The 21,101-nt window shown below is 36.7% G+C and overlaps 1 protein-coding gene across 2 annotated transcripts; it reads left to right on the top strand.

Annotated features, from left to right (window-relative positions):
• Positions 1 to 1,417: 1,417 nt before the first annotated feature.
• LOC106071877 (influenza virus NS1A-binding protein homolog) lies at positions 1,418 to 19,221 on the top strand. Of its 2 annotated transcripts, none has more exons than XM_056040783.1 (7): positions 1,418 to 1,868; positions 4,844 to 4,944; positions 7,664 to 7,841; positions 12,697 to 12,818; positions 15,370 to 15,570; positions 16,875 to 16,991; positions 17,755 to 19,221. In XM_056040783.1, the coding sequence occupies exons 1-7, from the start codon at positions 1,537 to 1,539 to the stop codon at positions 17,853 to 17,855; spliced, it is 1,152 nt and encodes a 383-aa protein (XP_055896758.1). In that variant the 5' UTR covers positions 1,418 to 1,536; the 3' UTR covers positions 17,856 to 19,221. The 2 variants fall into 2 exon arrangements, with proteins under 2 accessions (XP_055896758.1, XP_055896757.1); XM_056040782.1 differs by having other exon boundaries at positions 12,691 to 12,818.
• Positions 19,222 to 21,101: the final 1,880 nt, after the last annotated feature.

Here is a 21,101-nt window from a genome sequence, read left to right as displayed (position 1 = left end):
TCTTTAAAGTTGTGACAAAAAGTTGTTTATAGATTTTTGTTCTTTACACTCCAGCACTCAATGTGTGAGTGTTTAAAGGTAAATATGGGGGGGAGGGGAATGTTGTGAGCTCTTTAAAAAAAAAAGAACAAGGAAATGAAAGAGAAAATGGGGGCCGGGGGTGGGGGGTGGTGAGTTGGTTTAATTACACGTCAGATTATAAGGAGATCTAGATGTGTACAATCTGTCGGTATAATCTGTACCTGATAGTCACCAATGTAAGTTCTAAGCTTCTTGGGAATGTGTGCTTCTCTTGCTGGAGCACATTCTACATTTTACACCGATTGAGTTCAGGGACATGTTGGTTACACACATTTAAACTATAGGCCTACTAGCTTTAAAAAAGGGGGTAAGTTATTTATAGATTCTAGTTTTAAAATATTTGAAAATCAATGTTAAGAATTTTTTAATTTAATTTTATTTTTAATAATACAAGGAGGCGCGGCGGATAAAATGAGACGACGATCTGTTGAAAGGTGCAATACTCGATATGAAGATTAAGGTTATTTTTTTTTAAACCTTGGTTTGGATTTTATAATGACAGACTTTTCTAGGTCTTTCTTATGCTCTGTGCTCGTAGGGTTCTGTGTTAGATGATTTGATGACTGGCATGTTCAACTGCTAGTCTTTGTTTGCACCCACAAGATCGAGTTTGAAGTCCAGTGAACACTGTGATTTTTAATTTCGGGATTTTTAGGATGTCACGATGTCCACTCATTTCTAATGGGTGCCCGACAGTTGTTGACGGTCATTGAATTGTAGCACAGAGAGAGAGAGAGAGAGAGAGAGAGAGAAAGAAAGAGAGAGAGAGAGAGAGAGAGAAAGAGAGAGAGAAAGAGAGAGAGAGAAAGAGAGATAGAGAGAGAGAGAAAGAGAGATAGAGAGAGAGAGAGAGAAAGAGAGAGAGAGAGAGAGTTAGCTAAAGTGTTTATCTTCGGTGTATAAAATTAGTATAAACGGAGTACTTGAGGCACATATTAAGACCTATCATTAGATTGACCTATCTTATTGGAATAATCTTATTAGATTGACCTGTGACCGCAGCTGTGCATCAAGGATCGACCTCTTTAGTCACACAAGAAGTTGCAAAAGGAAAAGATCGTCTCTTGAGACGTAAAATGCCACAGATTAGATTGACCTATCTTATTAGATTGACCTATCTTATTAGATTGACATATCTTATTAGATTGACATATCTTATTAGAGTGTGTTCTTGATCTATTCTCTTTTATCAATAGTCTACTCACTCTACTGCAACGATTTTAAAACATTAGGGCCGGGCTTAAGTATGTGGAAGCCCTGAATACAAAGCCTTTGTGCTGGTTAGATTTGACATATCTGAAGTTCATACATTGCATATATATCTTTTTTTAAAAACAGATTTCCAACAAAATGATCAACTTATCAGAAGATTCATTTATGAAATCAAGAGGAAGCATTTAGATCTAGGCACATGGATTGAATGTCATTCACAATTTGCCACATTTTCTGGACAATATGCCAAACAAAACCAGCAATGTGACACGGCCAAAGGCGACTCAAAAAAAGCAGACTGCTCGCCAAGACACAGACTCACCATTAAAGACTCGGGACGTGGTTCCATTCACAGAAAACAGACTCTACGTCATCAACAAGTCAGGGACGGGCGACGTCTGCTACCTGCTCGTGAAAGAGAAGTTCTCCGCCATTTTGTCCTATCACGTGCACACGGAGAGATGGGCCAAGACCGTGAACTTGTCGGACTTTGGAGTGGTCGCCCTTGGGAAGTTTGTTTATGTTATTGGAGGATTTCACAAGCTACGAAATGCATGCGTCAACAAAGTGAGGAGGTATGGTAAATCATGTCATAGGCTCGATGGAAATATTACATCATGTCATAGACTCGAAGTAAATGTTAAATCATGTCATAGGCTAGATGTTAATGTTAAATCATGTCATAGACTCGATGTAAATGTTAAATCATGTCGTAGACTCGATGAAAATGTTAAATCATGTCATAGACTCAATGGAAATGTTAAATCATGTCATAGACTCGATGTAAATGTTAAATCATGTCGTAGACTCGATGAAAATGTTAAATCATGTCATAGACTCAATGGAAATGTTAAATCATGTCATAGACTCGATGTTAATGTTAAATCATGTCGTAGACTCGATGAAAATGTTAAATCATGTCATAGACTCGATGGAAATATTACATCATGTCATAGACTCGATGGAAATGTTAAATCATGTCATAGACTCGAGGTAAATGTTAAATCATGTCGTAGACTCGATGGAATTGTTAAATCATGTTATAGACTCGATGTAAATGTTAAATCATGTCATAGATTCGATGGAAATGTTAAATCATGTCATTTACTCGAGGTAAATGTTAAATCATGTCATAGACTCGAGGTAAATGTTAAATCATGTCATAGACTCGAGGTAAATATTAAATCATGTCATAGACTCGAGGTAAATGTTAAATCATGTCATAGACTCGAGAAAATATTAAATCATGTGATAGACTCGTTGTAAATGTTAAATCATTTCATAAACTCGATGTAAATGTTAAATCATGTCGTAGACTCGATGGAAATGTTAAATCATGTCATTTACTCGAGGTAAATGTTAAATCCTGTCATAGACTCGAGGTAAATGTTAAATCATGTCGTAGACTTGATGTAAATGTTAACTCAAATCATAGACTCCATAAAAATGTTAAATCCAGTCATAGACTCGATGGAAATGTTAAATCATGTCGTAGACTTGATGTAAATGTTAACTCACGTCATAGACTCAAGGTAAATATTAAATCATGTCATAGACTCGAGGTAAATGTTAAATCATGTTATAGACTCGAGAAAATATTAAATCGTGTGATAGACTCGTTGTAAATGTTAAATCATTTCATAAACTCGATGTAAATATTAAATCATGTCGTAGACTCGATGGAAATGTTAAATCATGTCATTTACTCGAGGTAAATGTTAAATCCTGTCATAGACTCGAGGTAAATGTTAAATCATGTCATAAACTCAAGGTAAATATTAAATCATGTCATAGACTCGAGGTAAATGTTAAATCATGTCATAGACTCGAGAAAATATTAAATCGTGTGATAGACTCGTTGTAAATGTTAAATCATTTCATAAACTCGATGTAAATGTTAAATCATGTCGTAGACTCGATGAAAATGTTAAATCATGTCAAGGTAAATGTTAATTCACGTCATAGACTCGATGGAAATGTTAAATCATGTCGTAGACTCGATGGAAATGTTAAATCATGTCGTAGACTCGATGGAAATGTTAAATCATGTCGTAGACTCGATGGAAATGTTAAATCTTGTCGTAGACTCGATGGAAATGTTAAATCATGTCGTAGACTCGATGGAAATGTTAAATCATGTCGTAGACTCGATGGAAATGTTAAATCATGTCGTAGACTCGATGGAAATGTTAAATCATGTCGTAGACTCGATGGAAATGTTAAATCATGTCGTAGACTTGATGTAAATGTTAACTCACGTCATAGACTCCATAAAAATGTTAAATCCAGTCATAGACTCGATGGAAATGTTAAATCATGTCGTAGACTTGATGTAAATGTTAACTCACGTCATAGACTCCATAAAAATGTTAAATCCAGTCATAGACTCGATGGAAATGTTAAATCCAGTCATAGACTCGATGGAAATGTTAAATCCAGTCATAGACTCGATGGAAATGTTGTCTGGCTTCCATTCTCGGGTTCGCGCCATTTTGGCGTAGGGCTATTTAGGCACCAGACGTTTTCGCATTTTCTTTTTAGTAAACTAGACTATAGCATATATAGTCTACATTCTCTACCTTCCCTCAAGTTTGATTCATTTTGACTATTTCATGAATGCATTTTGTAAACTTAGGATGACCTGCTTGGTTTTGTGGTATGGGTTTGGTACTGTCTTATCCATAGTTAAGGGTTTGAAAAAACAACAACACTGGCGGCTTCCTGTCATGAAGTGTGATCATTGGAGTTTTGTATACATGGCAGAAAAACTATAAATACCTGACCTCTTTTTTGGCGCATCCGGTGTAGAAAAAAAAACAAAAAAAAAAACACAAAAAAACAACCGAGGTGTTTTTTTTTTTTATGTTGTTTTTTTAAAGTTATTTGTGCACTCTTTAGCATTGCAGAATCAGACTGTCTAAACTCTACCGTTTGTAGGACAACAATACTTCCATAAAGAGGAAGAATTAGAATTTTATTCTATGACTTAAAAACCAATTTGAAAACAAACAAAATATTAACAACAGATCCTTAAAAAAATAACAAACATGTTTTATAAAGATACATATGAGAGTAGTCAGAGAGAGAAAGAGAGAGAGAAGAAGAGAGAGAAAAAGAAAGATCCCCGTTGGGATCCTGTTTCCTATTTGTTCGTTTATAAAGCGGTCCTTGCACGTGGTACATAGAATCCCTCTGTGACTTCTTAATTTCATGGCTAGGATAGTCTTTTATTATGAAGTCCAAGATTCGCAGGCATCTAGAAATTAGCATCATATCTGATTTTTGCGAACTATGTTTTCGTATGACCAAATATTTAACCCTTAAAACGCGTGTGGTAGTTTAGCCTCTAAACATCAGAATTGTAATTCCATTTTGTATACACTCATTTTAACGCAGCTCTGCACTTTAAGGGTTAAAAAAAAAACGACTTTTAAATATGTGTCAATTCCATTTTGTTAGGCACTCACATGGTAATTAGCTTTTGGCATGAGTTTAACTTCTACTATTTATGTCTCATTTGGTCACTTTTTATTGTATTTTGGTCTCTCAGGTTTGACCCAGCTGAAGTCACTTGGTCTCATTGCGCCAATTTGCTGACCGCCAGATGCAAGTTTGGGGTTTGCACATTCCGTGGAAAGATTTTTGTTTGTGGTAGGTGCTTCTGGAGTCTTCCATTAATTAATGAAGTTATTTCTATCGTTTGGCGCTATCACGATTGAAATCAGAGGTAGGTCTAAATCAGGTCTGTCGCAGCATTGTTGGAGACCTAATGTCACACGCGGTAGTCAAGGTCCACTGAGAACACTTAATTTTCATATTTCACGAGAAAATTGTAATCTCGTTTGAAAACCACGAGCAAGTCTCGTGTTGGATCTGGCCACATGGTCAGATAATCATTTTAGCTGTAATCCTTAGAAAGGATGGATTTATATTGAAGGCTCATATCAGCAGAAGATTTGAAGCATGTGTAATAGTTCAGTACTTTCGTAATTTGGATTAATAACTTGTAAAATATAGAGCTTGGAATGGGTTGCCTGAGCTAGCCAGGAAAACCAGTGACTTGGCAGAATTTAAGTCATTGGTTAATATGCATGACTAAATGCCTGACGCGTAGGACGTAATCATCTTCTTTTTTGAAGTAACGTCTGTATTATATAAGATAAGATAAGGATTGTGTATTTTATTTTATCTTAATAAATGCGAATCGTCTGCTAATCAATAAGTTAACTTGTGAATTTCAATGTATTTTGTGCCACTCTAGTTACAGCGCAACAATTCAAAGAAAGAGAGGGCATTTAACTCTTTCTCTCCCAATTGACGATACTACAGGACTTAACCCTTTCTCTCCTAATTGACGATACCATCGTTGATTTAACCTCATTAAATTAAATTAATGTTTCATTCTATAAACTGTATTTTGTGTTTTATAAAAAGTAGCATGCAATCCCCCTTTAATTCTAGACCAAATAAAACATTTTCAGATGACCAACGACAATGCTGTTGAAGTTTAATCTTAACAGTGTAGTGAAATACTACTGAGCAAAATTCCGCCGAAACGTGGACAAATAATTACGGAGAGAAAGAGTTAAATATTATATAGCAGATACTTTAATCAACACCAGAAGAGGTGCTACAAGGTCTCCGACAGAAATAATTACGGAGAGAAAGAGTTAAATATTATATAGCAGATACTTTAATCAACACCAGAAGAGGTGTTGCAAGGTCTCCGACAGAAATAATTACGGAGAGAAAGAGTTAAATATTATATAGCAGATACTTTAATCAACACCAGAAGAGGTGTTGCAAGGTCTCCGACAGAAATAATTACGGAGAGAAAGAGTTAAATATTATATAGCAGATACTTTAATCAACACCAGAAGAGGTGTTGCAAGGTCTCCGACAGAAATAATTACGGAGAGAAAGAGTTAAATATTATATAGCAGATACTTTAATCAACACCAGAAGAGGTGCTGCAAGGTCTCCGACAGAAATAATTACGGAGAGAAAGAGTTAAATATTATATAGCAGATACTTTAATCAACACCAGAAGAGGTGTTGCAAGGTCTCCGACAGAAATAATTACGGAGAGAAAGAGTTAAATATTATATAGCAGATACTTTAATCAACACCAGAAGAGGTGCTGCAAGGTCTCCGACAGAAATAATTACGGAGAGAAAGAGTTAAATATTATATAGCAGATACTTTAATCAACACCAGAAGAGGTGCTGCAAGGTCTCCGACAGAAATAATTACGGAGAGAAAGAGTTAAATATTATATAGCAGATACTTTAATCAACACCAGAAGAGGTGCTGCAAGGTCTCCGACAGAAATAATTACGGAGAGAAAGAGTTAAATATTATATAGCAGATACTTTAATCAACACCAGAAGAGGTGTTGCAAGGTCTCCGACAGAAATAATTACGGAGAGAAAGAGTTAAATATTATATAGCAGATACTTTAATCAACACCAGAAGAGGTGCTACAAGGTCTCCGACAGAAATAATTACGGAGAGAAAGAGTTAAATATTATATAGCAGATACTTTAATCAACACCAGAAGAGGTGCTGCAAGGTCTCCGACAGAAATAATTACGGAGAGAAAGAGTTAAATATTATATAGCAGATACTTTAATCAACACCAGAAGAGGTGCTACAAGGTCTCCGACAGAAATAATTACGGAGAGAAAGAGTTAAATATTATATAGCAGATACTTCAATCAACACCAGAAGAGGTGTTACAAGGTCTCCGACAGAAATAATTACGGAGAGAAAGAGTTAAATATTATATAGCAGATACTTCAATCAACACCAGAAGAGGTGTTACAAGGTCCCGACAGAAGTGTGGAAAGGCGAGTCAACACACAGTGCGATGTAAATACTAATCTTATAAATGACCGACGTTCTTTCATAAGACAAGATAATTACGTTCCACGTGTACACATATGTTAATCTAATCATGCAGGTTAATTTGAGATTCAAACTCTGCTAGGTCATCAGTGTTCCCGGCTGACTCAGGCAGCCCGTTCTATGCTCTACTGGAACTTAGGCAGGAGCTCTTGTATGAATGCGCCCTGGTAGTGGAAATAAAAAATATGCCTTCTCTTTTGTCTTTCTGAGTGATTTATTAGATTTTATATTTGTAAATTAGGGTTCACTGTTTTATCTGTTATTGTTACTTTATTATTTGGTCTTTGGCTCTGAAAAGTCTCCAAATTTTTTAATTTTACTAATGGTGTTACTTAGTCAAATGTGAAAGGTTTTTTCTCTTATCTAAAAAAAATCACTGAAGATAATTAAATCCTAAATATTTATGTATAAGATATAATTTTCTTTTTTTTATTATTTAAAATTACAATCCTGTTCTTCCCAGGTGGAGAGAAAGATGGGAAAATTACTTCCGGTTGTGAAATGTATGACCCGGAAGCAGATATCTGGACAAAGTGTGAGAAGCTGATTCAACCCAGATCTAGTCCCGCCTGCACTTCACTAGGAGACGTCATCGTATGTGCTGGGGGCTATTTCAACGGACAAATCCATGACAACTTTTGGTATGTTGTTAGTGTGTCTGACACCTAAACACAAGGTAGAAGATACCATGTCATTAATGTCATGCCATGGCATAAAGAGTATGTCATACAGGCAATGAAAAAGTTGTTGACTGTGCAATGATATCTTATCTTATCTTATAAAATACAGACGCTACTCAAAAAAAAAAGATGATATCTGGACAAAGTCCGAGAAGCTGATATGGTTATCTATGCATGCAATGTGAAGGCCTAGTCACATCGGCACTGAGAAAGTTTTTCAGGTGTCCAATGTGGCACTGACATCTCTTTGAAGATTAATGCACTTTGAGATGTTGCTGTCAAATTGCAGTGTAGTGAGTTTATTTTTCAGCAGTAGGACGTAATCTTCTTCTTTTTTGAAGTAACGTCTGTATTTTATAAGATAAGATAATATCTCATCTGTAACTTCATTTTCGTTGTATTGGGCTCTGAGACAATTCGCGTAACCGAGTCCCTCCATTTGTCCCGGTCAGCAACTGTTCTTAGCAGGCTATTAAGAGAGAGGCCTGTCCATTTTTCCCGGTCAGCAGCTTTTCTTAGCAGGCTATCAAGAGAGAGGCCTGTCCTTTTTTCCCGGTCAGCAGCTTTTCTTAGCAGGCTATCAAGAGAGAGGCCTGTCCTTTTTTCCCGGTCAGCAGCTTTTCTTAGCAGGCTATCAAGAGAGAGGCCTGTCTATTTTTCCCGGTCAGCAGCTTTTCTTAGCAGGCTATCGAGAGGCCGGTCCATTCTTTTATGTTGTCCAGTCAGCTTTTCTCTGGACGACCTTTGCTTCGTGGTCCCTCCACTGGACCTGGAAGGATGAGTCATGCCTTACAATATGACCAGTCAAATATAAGGTCCTGTTAATAAAATATAGAGAATCAAACAATTACAGTACTACATGAGAAGTACGGTTGTACTCATGATGAATATAGTATTCAAAGACCAACTTAGAACCAGCTTGACTTGGCAAAGGGAGAGCACATGTCAATAAGATGACTTTTGATAGAACTGCATACATGTGGCAAGAAAGACATTTAAAAAAAAAAATCAGTTAAAAATAAAAGGCAATAACTCCTTCATAAAACTTATAAATCGATTTTTTTTTCTCTTAATAATGAGAATGTTAATTTTTTTTTTTAAAAGGTACATTTTTTTTAACTACGCCCCATTTTCTACCCGAGAAAGAATCTTGTTTTTAAGCGAAAGTATGAACCTAATAGATTCTCTGCAACTACAATGATAAACCTTTAGATCATGACCTAGAGTCCTAGAAGACAATGCACACACTTTCCCTAAACAAAAATTTATGAAACTCTTGAAAGAATACTACAATACCCAAAAAAGTTTCGTTCGTTCAAGCTCAATAGCTTCTAGTTTCTTGCCAAATTTAAATTTTATTTTTATACTTTGGAAAAAAAAAAAGGTCATACTAGAGTTTTCCCAGTGTGGCCAACGAGCTAGTCATTCTCTTTCCAACGATATGCATCAACAGGCAAATTCGAGTAAAATCTGTAGAGCCGTTTTCGTGATTCGTGCCCAGGTTCCACCCGAAAAGTTTTTCCCACACAGAAAATTTTTTCCACACAGAAAATTTTTCCCACAGAAATTTTTCCCACAGAAAATTTTTCTGAAAATTTTTCCCACAGAAAATTTTTCTGAAAATTTTTCCGACACAGAAAATTTTTCTGAAAATTTTTCCCACACAGAAAACTTTTCTCACACAGAAAATTTTTCCACAGAGAAAATTTTTTCTCACACAGAAAATTTTTTCCACAGAGAAAATTTTTCCCACACAGAAAATTTTTCTGAAAATTTTTCCCTAACAGAAAATTTTTCCCAAACAGAAAATTTTTCAGTAAATTTTTCCCACACAGAAAATTTTTCCCACAGAAAATTTTTCCCGCAGAAAATTTTTCCCACACAGAAAATTTTTCAGAAAATTTTTACCGCACAGAAAATTTTTCCCACATAAAATTTTTCCCACACAGAAAATTTTTCTGAAAATTTTTCCCACACAGAAAATTTTTCAGAAAATTTTTCCCACAGAAAATTTTTCCCACAGAAAATTTTTCCCACACAGAAAATTTTTCCCACACAGAAAATTTTTCAGAAAATATTTCCTACACAGAAAATTTTTCCCACACAGAAAATTTTTCCCACACAGAAAATTTTTCCCACACAAAAATTTTCCCACACAGAAAATTTTTCCCATACAGAAAATTTTTCCCACACAGAAAATTTTGTCCCACACATAATTTTTCTCTCAGAAAAATTTTTCACACACAGAAAAATTTTCCCACACAAAATTTTTCCCACACAGAAAATATTTCCCACAGAAAATTTTTCCCACAGAAAATTTTTCCCACACAGAAAATTTTTCCCACACAGAAAATTTTTCAGAAAATATTTCCTACACAGAAAATTTTTCCCACACAGAAAATTTTTCCCACACAAAAAATTTCCCACACAGAAAATTTTTCCCATACAGAAAATTTTTCCCACACAGAAAATTTTGTCCCACACATAATTTTTCTCTCAGAAAAATTTTTCACACACAGAAAAATTTTCCCACACAAAATTTTTCCCAAACAGAAAAATTTTTCTGAAAATTTTTCCCACACAGAAAATTTTTCCCACACAGAAAATTTTTCTGAAAATTTTTCCCACATAGAATTTTTTTCCCACACAGAAAATTTTTCCCAAACAGAAAATTTTTCTGAAAATATTTCCCACACAGAAAATTTTTAGAAAATTTTTCCCACACAGAAAATTTTTCCCACACTGAACATTTTTCCCACACAGAAAATTTTTCCCACACGGAAAAATATTCACACAAAAAAATTGTCAGAAAATTTTTCCCACACAGAAATTTTTTTCAACACAGAAATTTTTTTCCCACACAAAATTTTTCCCACACAGAAAATTTTTCCCACTCAGAAAATTTTTCCCACACAGAAAATTGTTCCCACACAGAAAATTTTTCCCATACGGAAAATTTTTCCCACACAGAAATTTCCAGGAAGCTACTAGTACTTGAATAAAGATAGTGTAAAGAGAACTCCAATCGACTACCGGCAGACAGATGTTTTATCTGCGTTGGGTATGCAAAAGATAAAGGTCACAGCTGGGCTGAATAGCCACGTGAAGTACGTTGTTGATGTCTAAAGGGCTGAGCCGAAGGCTCTTCGAGCCCTAAGTTTGGGAGAGACCCTAGACAATGCCTATGTAAGGCATTGCTGTTGACCGATGCATTTGACCCCCGACACGTGGGCTAGATACACGGCCGAAGGCCGAGAATGCACCGGGATCTTCTGCCATTTTCCTTCAATGTACCAAGCTAACTGTGCGGGGCCCGCCATTTATGTAACGGTCCCTTTGAGGAACAGCGCATGGATTGGTGGCATGTTTGTGGGGACTTTATTACAACCCCGCCAGTGCAATGGGTGGACTCTCGTCTACCCGTGGGCATCCCCACGGGAGTCTTGTGTTGCTACCCATTTAGCCTAGCCACTTCCTCTAGTGGCCGTTTCCACGCGGGCGCCACGATGAGGCAGGGCAACGTGCCCGCGCGTGAAGTACCTAAAAAAATCATCAGACTAACCTTTTATTGGGAGACGCGGTGGCTGAGTGGTATAGCGCCGGGCTTCCGATGTAGACAGGGATTTTAAACTGCAGTATCTTTAGGACGCCTCACAGCCACTGATGGGTACCTGACATTAGCTGGTCGTTGTGCTGGCCACATGACACCCTCGCACAGAAACAACTGACCTTCCTATAGTCTAGATCGCTAGGACTGAAATGGAATTTTAAGGGAAACTCCGATGGTTTTTCAAATTTGAGTTATTGACATATTTAAACTCTGCGTGAAAAGTTGTAATACTAAATATTTTACCATTTTGTATTTAAATGCTTAGAAACATTTATATTTAATAAATTAGTCAGTAAATTCTTGACATCTAAAAAATAAAACGGGGTTCTATGAGATTTTGTTTTAAGCTAGTTCATATGTCACTTCCCTCAACAATACTGAAAGAGAAACTAGATTTGACCAATCGTATCGCTTCATTCTTACAGTAGCTGTTAGGCTTAGTGACGGCCTAGTCCAGAGCTATGATACAGTTATATATATATATATATATATATATATATATATATATATATATACTTCTATAAATAGATCTAAAGGCATTAGATAACAAACTCGAGAAAAAAGAGTAACATTTTCATCTAAGCCCCTCCCTGTCCCAAGAAGTAAATAGATCGTGTGTCTGACTGATTCGAACAAACTGGTCAGTGTAAGGCTAGTCGAGACTACGTGTAGTCGGTCATGACAAGACAACCAAGCGATAGTGTTTGTTGTGTGTTGAGTGGTCAGGCGAGAAAATACACACTGCCGTGGTTAGTCAAGCATGTAAATCTACTTTTAATACGCATTTTTTCTTTGCTTACAAGACCTAGATCTAACTGCATAGACCTAGATATGTTTCTTTTACGAGAATGTTAACTTTGCTGTAGTGTCTCCTGTTATACAGAAGTCAAAAAATTAAATTAAACGTAGTTGTGACGTCACATAAAAACCCGGTGAAAGTCTGTGACTGTTTTGGATGCGCAGGAAAATTACGTCGGAAAAACATAAATTACTAAGTTATTATTGCAAATTAAAAAAAAAAGAATAATATATTCATTATCTGTAAATCAAAACATATATTATTATCAAAAATTGTCAAAACCATCAGAGTTTCCCTTTAACTTTAAATTTTCTATATTGGCCATTGAGAAAGATAGAAAAAAAAGACCCCCACCCACACAAGAGTTTATGACTCTTAAAAGATCTATTTGTTTTTGTGAGGAACAGGATCTATGACAGAAACAGATGGCAAGAGCTTGGAAGCCATTCTCCCATCAAGTTACCTTACTGCCTACAGAAATGTGCAGTAACTCTTGCAGGGGACACCCCCGGACTCTTCTTTGTTGGAGGTAAGAAGGATAATTGAACCATGAACTCAACAATAGCCTTTATAGCAACGCTCGCTATTTTTTTTACATTCTTGTGACTATAAGTTCAAATATTCATAAAACATAACTTCACATTAAGTACGTCGAATTGTCACTGCTTATATTCAAAAAGACCCAACCATAATCAAGAATATTTATATTTAGGCTACTCATCGAGTTGGTATCTTTCGACGCGGGCATCCTGCTCCATCTCATCGTGGCGCCCGCGTGGAAACGGCCATTAGAGGAAGTGGTTAGGCTAAATAGGTAGCAAAGCAAGACTCCCGTGGGGATGCCCACGGGTAGACGATAGTCCACTCATTGCACGGGGCGGGGTTGTAACAAAGTCCCCACAAACACGTCCCACATCCATGCTCTGTTCCTCAAAGGGACCGTTACATAAATGGCGGGACCCGCACAGCTAGCTTGGTACAATGAAGGAAAATGGCGGAGGCTACGGTGCCTTCGGCCATGTGCAGCCAAACATGCGTCGGGTGCCAAAGGCATTGGAAACAGCAATGTTTTATATAGGCATTGACTCGGGTCTCTCTCAAACAGAACTGTGTTATCACAGGTTTTTTTTTTTTTACTGTTTGGCGTCCAAACAGGTTTTTTTTTTTCAAACTTAGAGCTCGAAGAGCCTTCGGCTCAGCTCTTTGACATCAACAAGGTATCTTTCGAAGAATGCACAACATATCGAAAGTATATCTTAGGAGGTGGGGTGGCAAAGTGGTAAAGCGCTTACCTTTCGAGTTCCGGGCTCAATTAGGGCACCTGTGAGCCCGCCCTAACAATAGTTATATACTAACTAAACAAGGATGGCGTATTGAAATATATTTTTGTAAACTAAATAACACAAATTGGTTTATGCTAAAAGCAAGCCTGAAATTCGATTTTACAGTGCAAAAAAAATAATAAAAAAATAAATAATTATAAACTTAAGACTAAGACTAAGACTGCTTTATTGATCCTTACGGAAATTTGTTGTGATTACAAGGACTCGTTTCACATATAAAGACAACACAACAGAAAAATACACATAAATACAACAGACAACATAAAGAGTTCATTCAGCGACTACAAACAGGTATCTTGGTGCATTTCATGTTCCCTGATCAATGAGTGGCGGTGATAGAGTCTGACCGAGTGAGGTACGAACGAGTTTTTGTACCGCTCCGTTCTTGTTTTGATTGACAGCAGTCGCCCATTTCGCGACGACCTGGCGTAGTTCTGAACTTATTTAAAAGACGCTTTCCCCACATTTTCCATGTCCTTTTTATTCCCTGTATCGGCCTGCCCAGTACGTGACGTTTTGGCGCCGCCGTTTTGGCGCCGCCGTTTTTTTGGTGCCGCCGTTTTGGCGCGAGACGGGACAGCCTTGCAATTCTTGATAAATACGTAATATTTAAAACACAGGAGCACAAAAGTTCTCGCTTCAGAAACGTGATCTGAATGAGACAACACATGTTACGGAAGCTAAAAATAGGAACTAGTGAAATGTATCCTTGTTGAGCATCACCAGAGAATGCCGACCCTGCATACTCTTTCTAGAGGTCCGAACAAGACACTGGCGCCAAACTTCTCCCCCTCACTATAGAAAAAAAACCTATACGGAGAGCTGCCAGATCTGGACACCGTTGCGCAGCTCATCTCAGATATAAGATTACTAACCTGAACCATCGAACATATACACGAAAACAAAGAAGAAAAAAAATCTGACTTAGATTAGTCTCATCTGAGACTCCAATTATAAGATTAGTCTATTATGGTTAATTAGACCACCGGTTAATCGAATCAGCCGCTTATTCGGACCGAATCTTAAAGTACCGAAAGAAATCGTATTTTCGCGCGTATACCCCGCATATAAACCCGCAGTTATGACAAAATGAGTAAAAAATAAAATCGTACAAACCGCACCTTTATATACCCCGCATGTGCATAGAGACTTGAACTACCGGTACATCCATTACTATCATCGGTACTTTTTTGCTTTGTTGAGGTTTATAATGACAGCTTTCCAATGTAACTTTCACAACCACACAGCGAACTAGAGGAGGTATGAAGACACACCGGTATGCCCATAGCTTTCGTTACGCTATGTTCATGAGTAAAATAAAATTTGTAAACCCCGCACCTTTGTATACCCCGCACAGCTACCACCGGAAAGAAAGCAATTATATAACCCGCGGGTTATATGTGCGAGGACATGTTATAAAGTACAATCCTATCATCTAACCAGCCAGTTATTGAGGATAAAACGATCCCTTCCCAACTTACTTTCATTTGCTGGATTTCAAAGTACAATTATAGATTGTGATCTGCTATTGGTCAATTGTTATCCGTTCAGGACTCACTGCTATTCTTTTTTTATTACAGCAGAAAGACATAAATTGGACATTAATTTCAACGAAATCATTTGGAACTCAATAAATCTAGTAATTTAACATGGTTAGCACAATATTGTTGTCAAATAAATTTTATTATTCACGTTTAACAATAATTTAATTTTTTTTTTTTTTTTTTTTTTACAAAGGTGCTTCTTCCAAAGTACAGAAAGGGGTGGACAACTCTGGTGAAGAGACGCCAGTCAACATGGCTTACACCGAGAGGAGAATCTTTTCCAGCAACGCAGACGTCACAGTCAAAGGGCAACAATTCAACTTATTCTCGATGTGGAATACTGCATTCCCTCCCATGTTTTGTGCAAGACACAATGCCGGTGCTGTAGCGATTGGTGAATTTTGCTTTTATCATGTTTTAGAAATTGTAAAGAAATAATTTTGAAATATTGCAATAAGTACATGTTTAACTCTTTCTCTCCGTAATTATTTACCACATTCTGGTGGAATCAACACTGGTATCGTCAGTTAGGAGAGAAAGAGTTAAAAGTGTTTTTTAAATTACTGAAGCTTTCTTGACATGGTTTCCTTTCAATATTTTACTAATCATTAGGCCAAAGAATTATCCATTAGGATCCTCAACAACTTATTTTGGAAAGAAATAACAATGATGGATGTAAGATTCTATTAGTAAAGTTTCCCCTTTCAGACCTTGCGATCCTTAGGGCAGATGATGTTAAATTTATCTGTTTCTTTGGCCAACGGTTAACGAGCAGGGTGTCATGTGACCAGCACAATGACCAACCGCCGTTACTTTCCCCAACTAAAGTCAGGTACCCATTACAATCTGGGTGTGGACTCAGGGGACCCTAAAAATCTTCATCTAGATTCGAACCTAGGACCCCAGGTTCAGAGGCCAAGCGCTTAACCACTAAGCCACCGCACCCCCACGATTCTACTATAAAACTAAAAATTTCTAAAAAATTATGGATTAGAAAAATCTGTTTTGAAATTATTATATTTAAACTTGTTTGTTCCAAAAAAAAAACAACAACAGTTTTTAGAATTGAGAGATTCACCAAAAAAACTACATAAACTCAAATGATATATTCTTAACACTTCTGAATTGGCTATATAATCCATAATCGATTCAGTATCTTTGCACTAATGGAATGGTGCAACGTAGACGCTAGAAGTCCATATGCTTGAGAAAATGGCGAGGAGTGAAACTGGATCATAAACACTATTTTCGTTGATGGGAGATCCTCAGATGACTTGAATGTCAAGTACATGTACATGTCAATGGTATGGCAACAGGAATTGTTTCACATTAAGACAGGGGTTCTCAACCCCTTAGTCTCGGCGACCCCCTTTTGCAATCCCCCACTCTGTCGCGACCCCCCCCCCTCCGCATACACACACAGCAATAGAAGAATGGACAAACACAATCCATTTTTACGATGGTCTTAGGCGACCCCAGGCAAATCGTCAATCGACCCCCAAAGGGGTCGCGATCCACAGGTTGAGAACCCCTGCATTAAGAGATTCCCCATTCCAAGTGTTACATTTTATTCATTTAGTAATGGGGGAACCCCATTGAAAGTTTGCAACCTGACAAAACGGCTTGAAAAGAAAAAATTATTGCAAAGAGTAATTTACATTTTGAAAAGAACCTGATTTTAGACATGTTTCAATTTAGGTCAAAACATCCACGTGATCGGAGGCACCACGGTCGAGACAGGCGATCACGTGACAGTCGCGGAGAGATTTGACCTAATTAGGGGAGAGTGGACCAAGGATTTCACATTAAAAAACTGTAAGTAAATATAGTGACAAAGATTACTGGTTTTGTGCCTAACTTGTAACGAGTTTAGATTTATGATTGTGTTTAGAATATAAAGGCTATAAGCAATGCTCAGAGCACTATACAAAAGCTGTAATTATTATTATTATTACTTGCAAGAAAGATGCGAATGATTTTTATTAAGATTTGAAACTCAGATCAACACCATAACACTTACAAGCAGAGGCCAGGAATTGGTTAAAGATTACAGAGGTCTTTAATTCCCTAGCAAGCATTTATTTATCGGACTATTAACGCAATCACAGGATGGAATCTGTTTCACATTCGTTAACTTTAGTAGGCCCGCCGCCAGAAATATTTGGGCCCCAGAAAACTGGGCACATATGGGCCTCTAAGTTGTACTTTATAAAGAACCGGCATTTATACAAGGCTTATATTAACTCTGTCTGTCTGGTAAAATATTTTTCTTTCTCTCACACCTATTCTCGGATGAAGTTGAAAATTAAAACCACTATTTAATGTACCTAACCAAATAGGAATGAAGTAAAAATTATACCAAATCAATCAGTTAATTATTGCAAATTATTTTTTATGATATCGAATAAGTGAAATAACTTCTACATTATTGAGAGTTATAGTTGCAAGTGCGGAGTCTTCCCCTTCATTAAACTTTTTTTTTTGAAAAAGGATTTTAGAAAATGCTTGTTATTTCTTATTCTTTTAAAAAAATGTGAAAATGAAGGAGGTAACTCATGAAATAATTATCATCCAACAGGCGATGTCTCAAATGTGAGTTGTCTCCTCATGGAAGTCTCGAAAACGCCGATGTCTGAACGCAAGATGATGCAGCAGAGGCTAAAGTGGATCTTGTGGTGATCTTTCAACTGCTGCTGATCTCAACATTTTATCTCAGGGCTATGTGTCAACACTCGCAGCCGTCTTGCTCTTTGACGCCATCTCAGCACATCATTGCGTCAGTCCTAGCTTCGACCATAACAACCGGTGTCAGCGGACATTCATCTAAAGAAAGAATCTTTGCGGGGAAAAAAAACAAACACCAACGACAATGAGCTGTGTATTATAATACGGACCTAATTTTGTTAAAAAAAATATGATTAAAATGAGTCTGGAAAAGCCTTAGCTAGATTATCAAAGACTCAACAAACGCTTTGAGAGAACAACTAAACGCTGAATAATTTAATGGTGAAACACTGCATTCCTGGCTGCCGCCATATTGCATGGAATCCTAACAAAAAAACATAAAACTCAAGGGAGACTACTCCAACAAATACATAATACGTTTTAAGCATTAGGCTTAATGTTCTTAACATACTAACACCTTAGTTTACAGTACACACTGAATATCACTTAAGCCTACTATATGCAGAACCGGACATATGTAACGGTGACTCTAGGCAGGATTTCTGTCAAGATAATAGAACTGCATTGAATTAACTTGCATTTGCATTTTAAATACAAATTGGACAATAAGCTTATCGTATTCAAATCTTTTTTTTTACAAAATCAAGTCTGTCTGTCTGTCTGTCTGTATGTCTTTAAAAAGTGTGTACACGTTATTTCTTCAACACCCATTCTCGGATCAAGCTGAAACTTCGCACAATTATTCATTGACATAGACAAGACATGCGTCAACCCGTGGTCTTTGCCACGTCACAGGTCTGCCGTATGAATCACCCGCCCACTTGCTAATTTAATATCATTTTCCGTAAATCTATGTGTACATAAAAATGAGAATTTTTAAAATTAATTGTTTCTTTTCGTCGTCTGCGCCTGCCCTTAGCGAGTTCTTTTCTTTGGGACTCAAATGTTTGTTCCGCGTCTGCTGCCAGCTACCTTGGTCTACGTCAGAGAGAGCAAATAGCGCCAGAGTTGATCTCTATAGCGCTTCCAGGGGGGCGGGGGCGCCTCTGTTAGGTCGTCTTCCTTTTAGGTGTCCAGAAAAGATTGCCTTTGTCATGCAGTCAGACCCTATGCCGGTTAGGGTGTCCTACCCAACGCAGCTATCAAATAGTAAACGGTGCTTCTAAACTGTCCACACCATTCTCCAGTGGAACATGGCTATTTTGAAGTCAGACGTGCCAACGTATGCCCATTATAAAGCTATTGCCTCTTTGATGGGCGCGTTTGAGGAGCATTAAATACCTCACAAGGAGCACCCAGGTCTCAGTGCCAAAATTTTTGTAAAAATGAATTGTTTTCAAATAAAAGAAATATATAGTAATATATGTTTGTTTGTTTGTAAAATGTTTTACATGTTTCGGATGTTCCTTCAGATTTGAAGATAATTACTTCCTAGTCCAAACCTCCCGCAGGACGACGGGGGATGGGGCGAGTAGTGTTTGAACCCGGGACCATCGATAAATCTGAACGACAGTCCAGCGCGCAAACCGCACGACCAGGCAGCCATATCTAGTTCAATACGAAGATCAACTGACATGCATTAAGATTTTGTAAAATAATATAGATCTATGGGAAGCTAACTAAACCATTTCTTAGTAAGCAATTCCTAAGAGGTGAGAAAATCCTTTCTGCAAAATTTACAGATTAACACTGTACTTTTATTGATTCTTGATGAATCAATGAGTTATTCACAAAAAAGAAGTTTATTTATATGCATTAGCTCTGGGTAAAAAATGTCATACATATTACTGAAATTTTTTTTTCTGAAATAAAATGCAAAATATTCTTACTAAAAAACCTAGAGAGTTCTCTGTGTCATTGTACTACGAAAATAAAAAAAAACGGAATGGTCATTTCAAATTAATCATTTAATTCAATTAATAAAATTAAATATAAGGATACAAGGAAAATCCATGAGGAAAATCAATTTGCGGGTGATGTTATTATTTATTATACTATTAAAAAATAAAAAAAATCTTCTTTTGGCCAATCAGGTAGATGAAATTGAGCTGTCGCCTTTCAGCTGGAGAAATATTCTGACTGATGTAAAAGAAGATTAAGGAATTTTTGAAAAGATTTTGAGGCTTTTTGCTGCCAGAATCAAGTCTTCCAAATTTAATGTGTCATGTTTAAAGAATTTGCAATGTTTGCATCTACATAGATGTGAAAGCAGTATTTTTTTAGTAATTATTTTTTTAGAAAAAGCTGTGACAGATTTCATTCCTCTTAAGAATAATTACGTGAATATTTTATAGAAATTTTTACGTAAAATTATTCAAATAATTGCATATTCATGTGTCAAAATTAGTTTAATTTTGATATCCTACTAGATCAAATACTAAATGTATGTATTTTTATAGATAACAAAAGGTTATGGCGCGACAAGAATATTTAGATAAGAGTTATTGGCCCCTCGTAAAAAGATTAGCCCATCTCAGGGTCACTAAGAGATAGGTGAAGGAGAATTTCTTTGCTGAATGATTTGATTATCTAGTATCTAGTTTAAAAGTAAATTCCTGTACGTAAGATTTACTTTCTGCTATAAGATTTATATCATTTGTAAATTTGAGTTGCAAAATCATCCTGCAGTTAATAGTGAAGCTATGAGATTGCCATGGTAGAAATGTTCTGAAAGAATGGTAAAAATGTAAAGTTTTCTTTTTTTTTTGCATTAAAAGATCTTTAAAGATTCGAAACTCGCTCTACATTGCGATATAACTGCTGAATTTGAGAGGAGTATGCTAGCAATGGAATTGAGATGCTACAGAAAGATCCTAGGTATCACATACAAATGCTGCCCCTAAGGAAGACATAAGCTTTACGTTTGTTATTGTTTTTTTTTTTTTTTTTTTTTTTTTTTTACAGAGAATGACCTTTGAACCTCACGATCCCCAGCTGATTATTGTCGAAAAATGTAAACTAAAATTCGATGGCAAGGCCTCGCAAAGACCTTCTTTGAGGTGAACAGTACCAGGAAAAAGAAGAAGAGGCAGACAGAGAAAGCGATGGGAAGACAACATATAAGAATGGACGGGCCTGCCTTTGAAAGAGGTTCTATCTAAGGCGAAAGACGGAGAGCAATGGAGAAGGACGGTCAAAAGATCTTGTGTGGTGCCCCAACGATTCACAGACGAAGCGATAGGTGAAGGTGAATAAACTTTAGATCTACTAAATGTTAACAGTGTTAGTAAAAAGATAAAA

The sequence above is a fragment of the Biomphalaria glabrata genome, chromosome 9 (assembly GCF_947242115.1).
Source record: "Biomphalaria glabrata chromosome 9, xgBioGlab47.1, whole genome shotgun sequence".
NCBI classification, from domain to species: domain Eukaryota; kingdom Metazoa; phylum Mollusca; class Gastropoda; family Planorbidae; genus Biomphalaria; species Biomphalaria glabrata.
The sequence above is the reverse complement of the archived record's forward strand: the minus strand, read 5'-3'. Positions and strand labels throughout refer to the sequence as shown.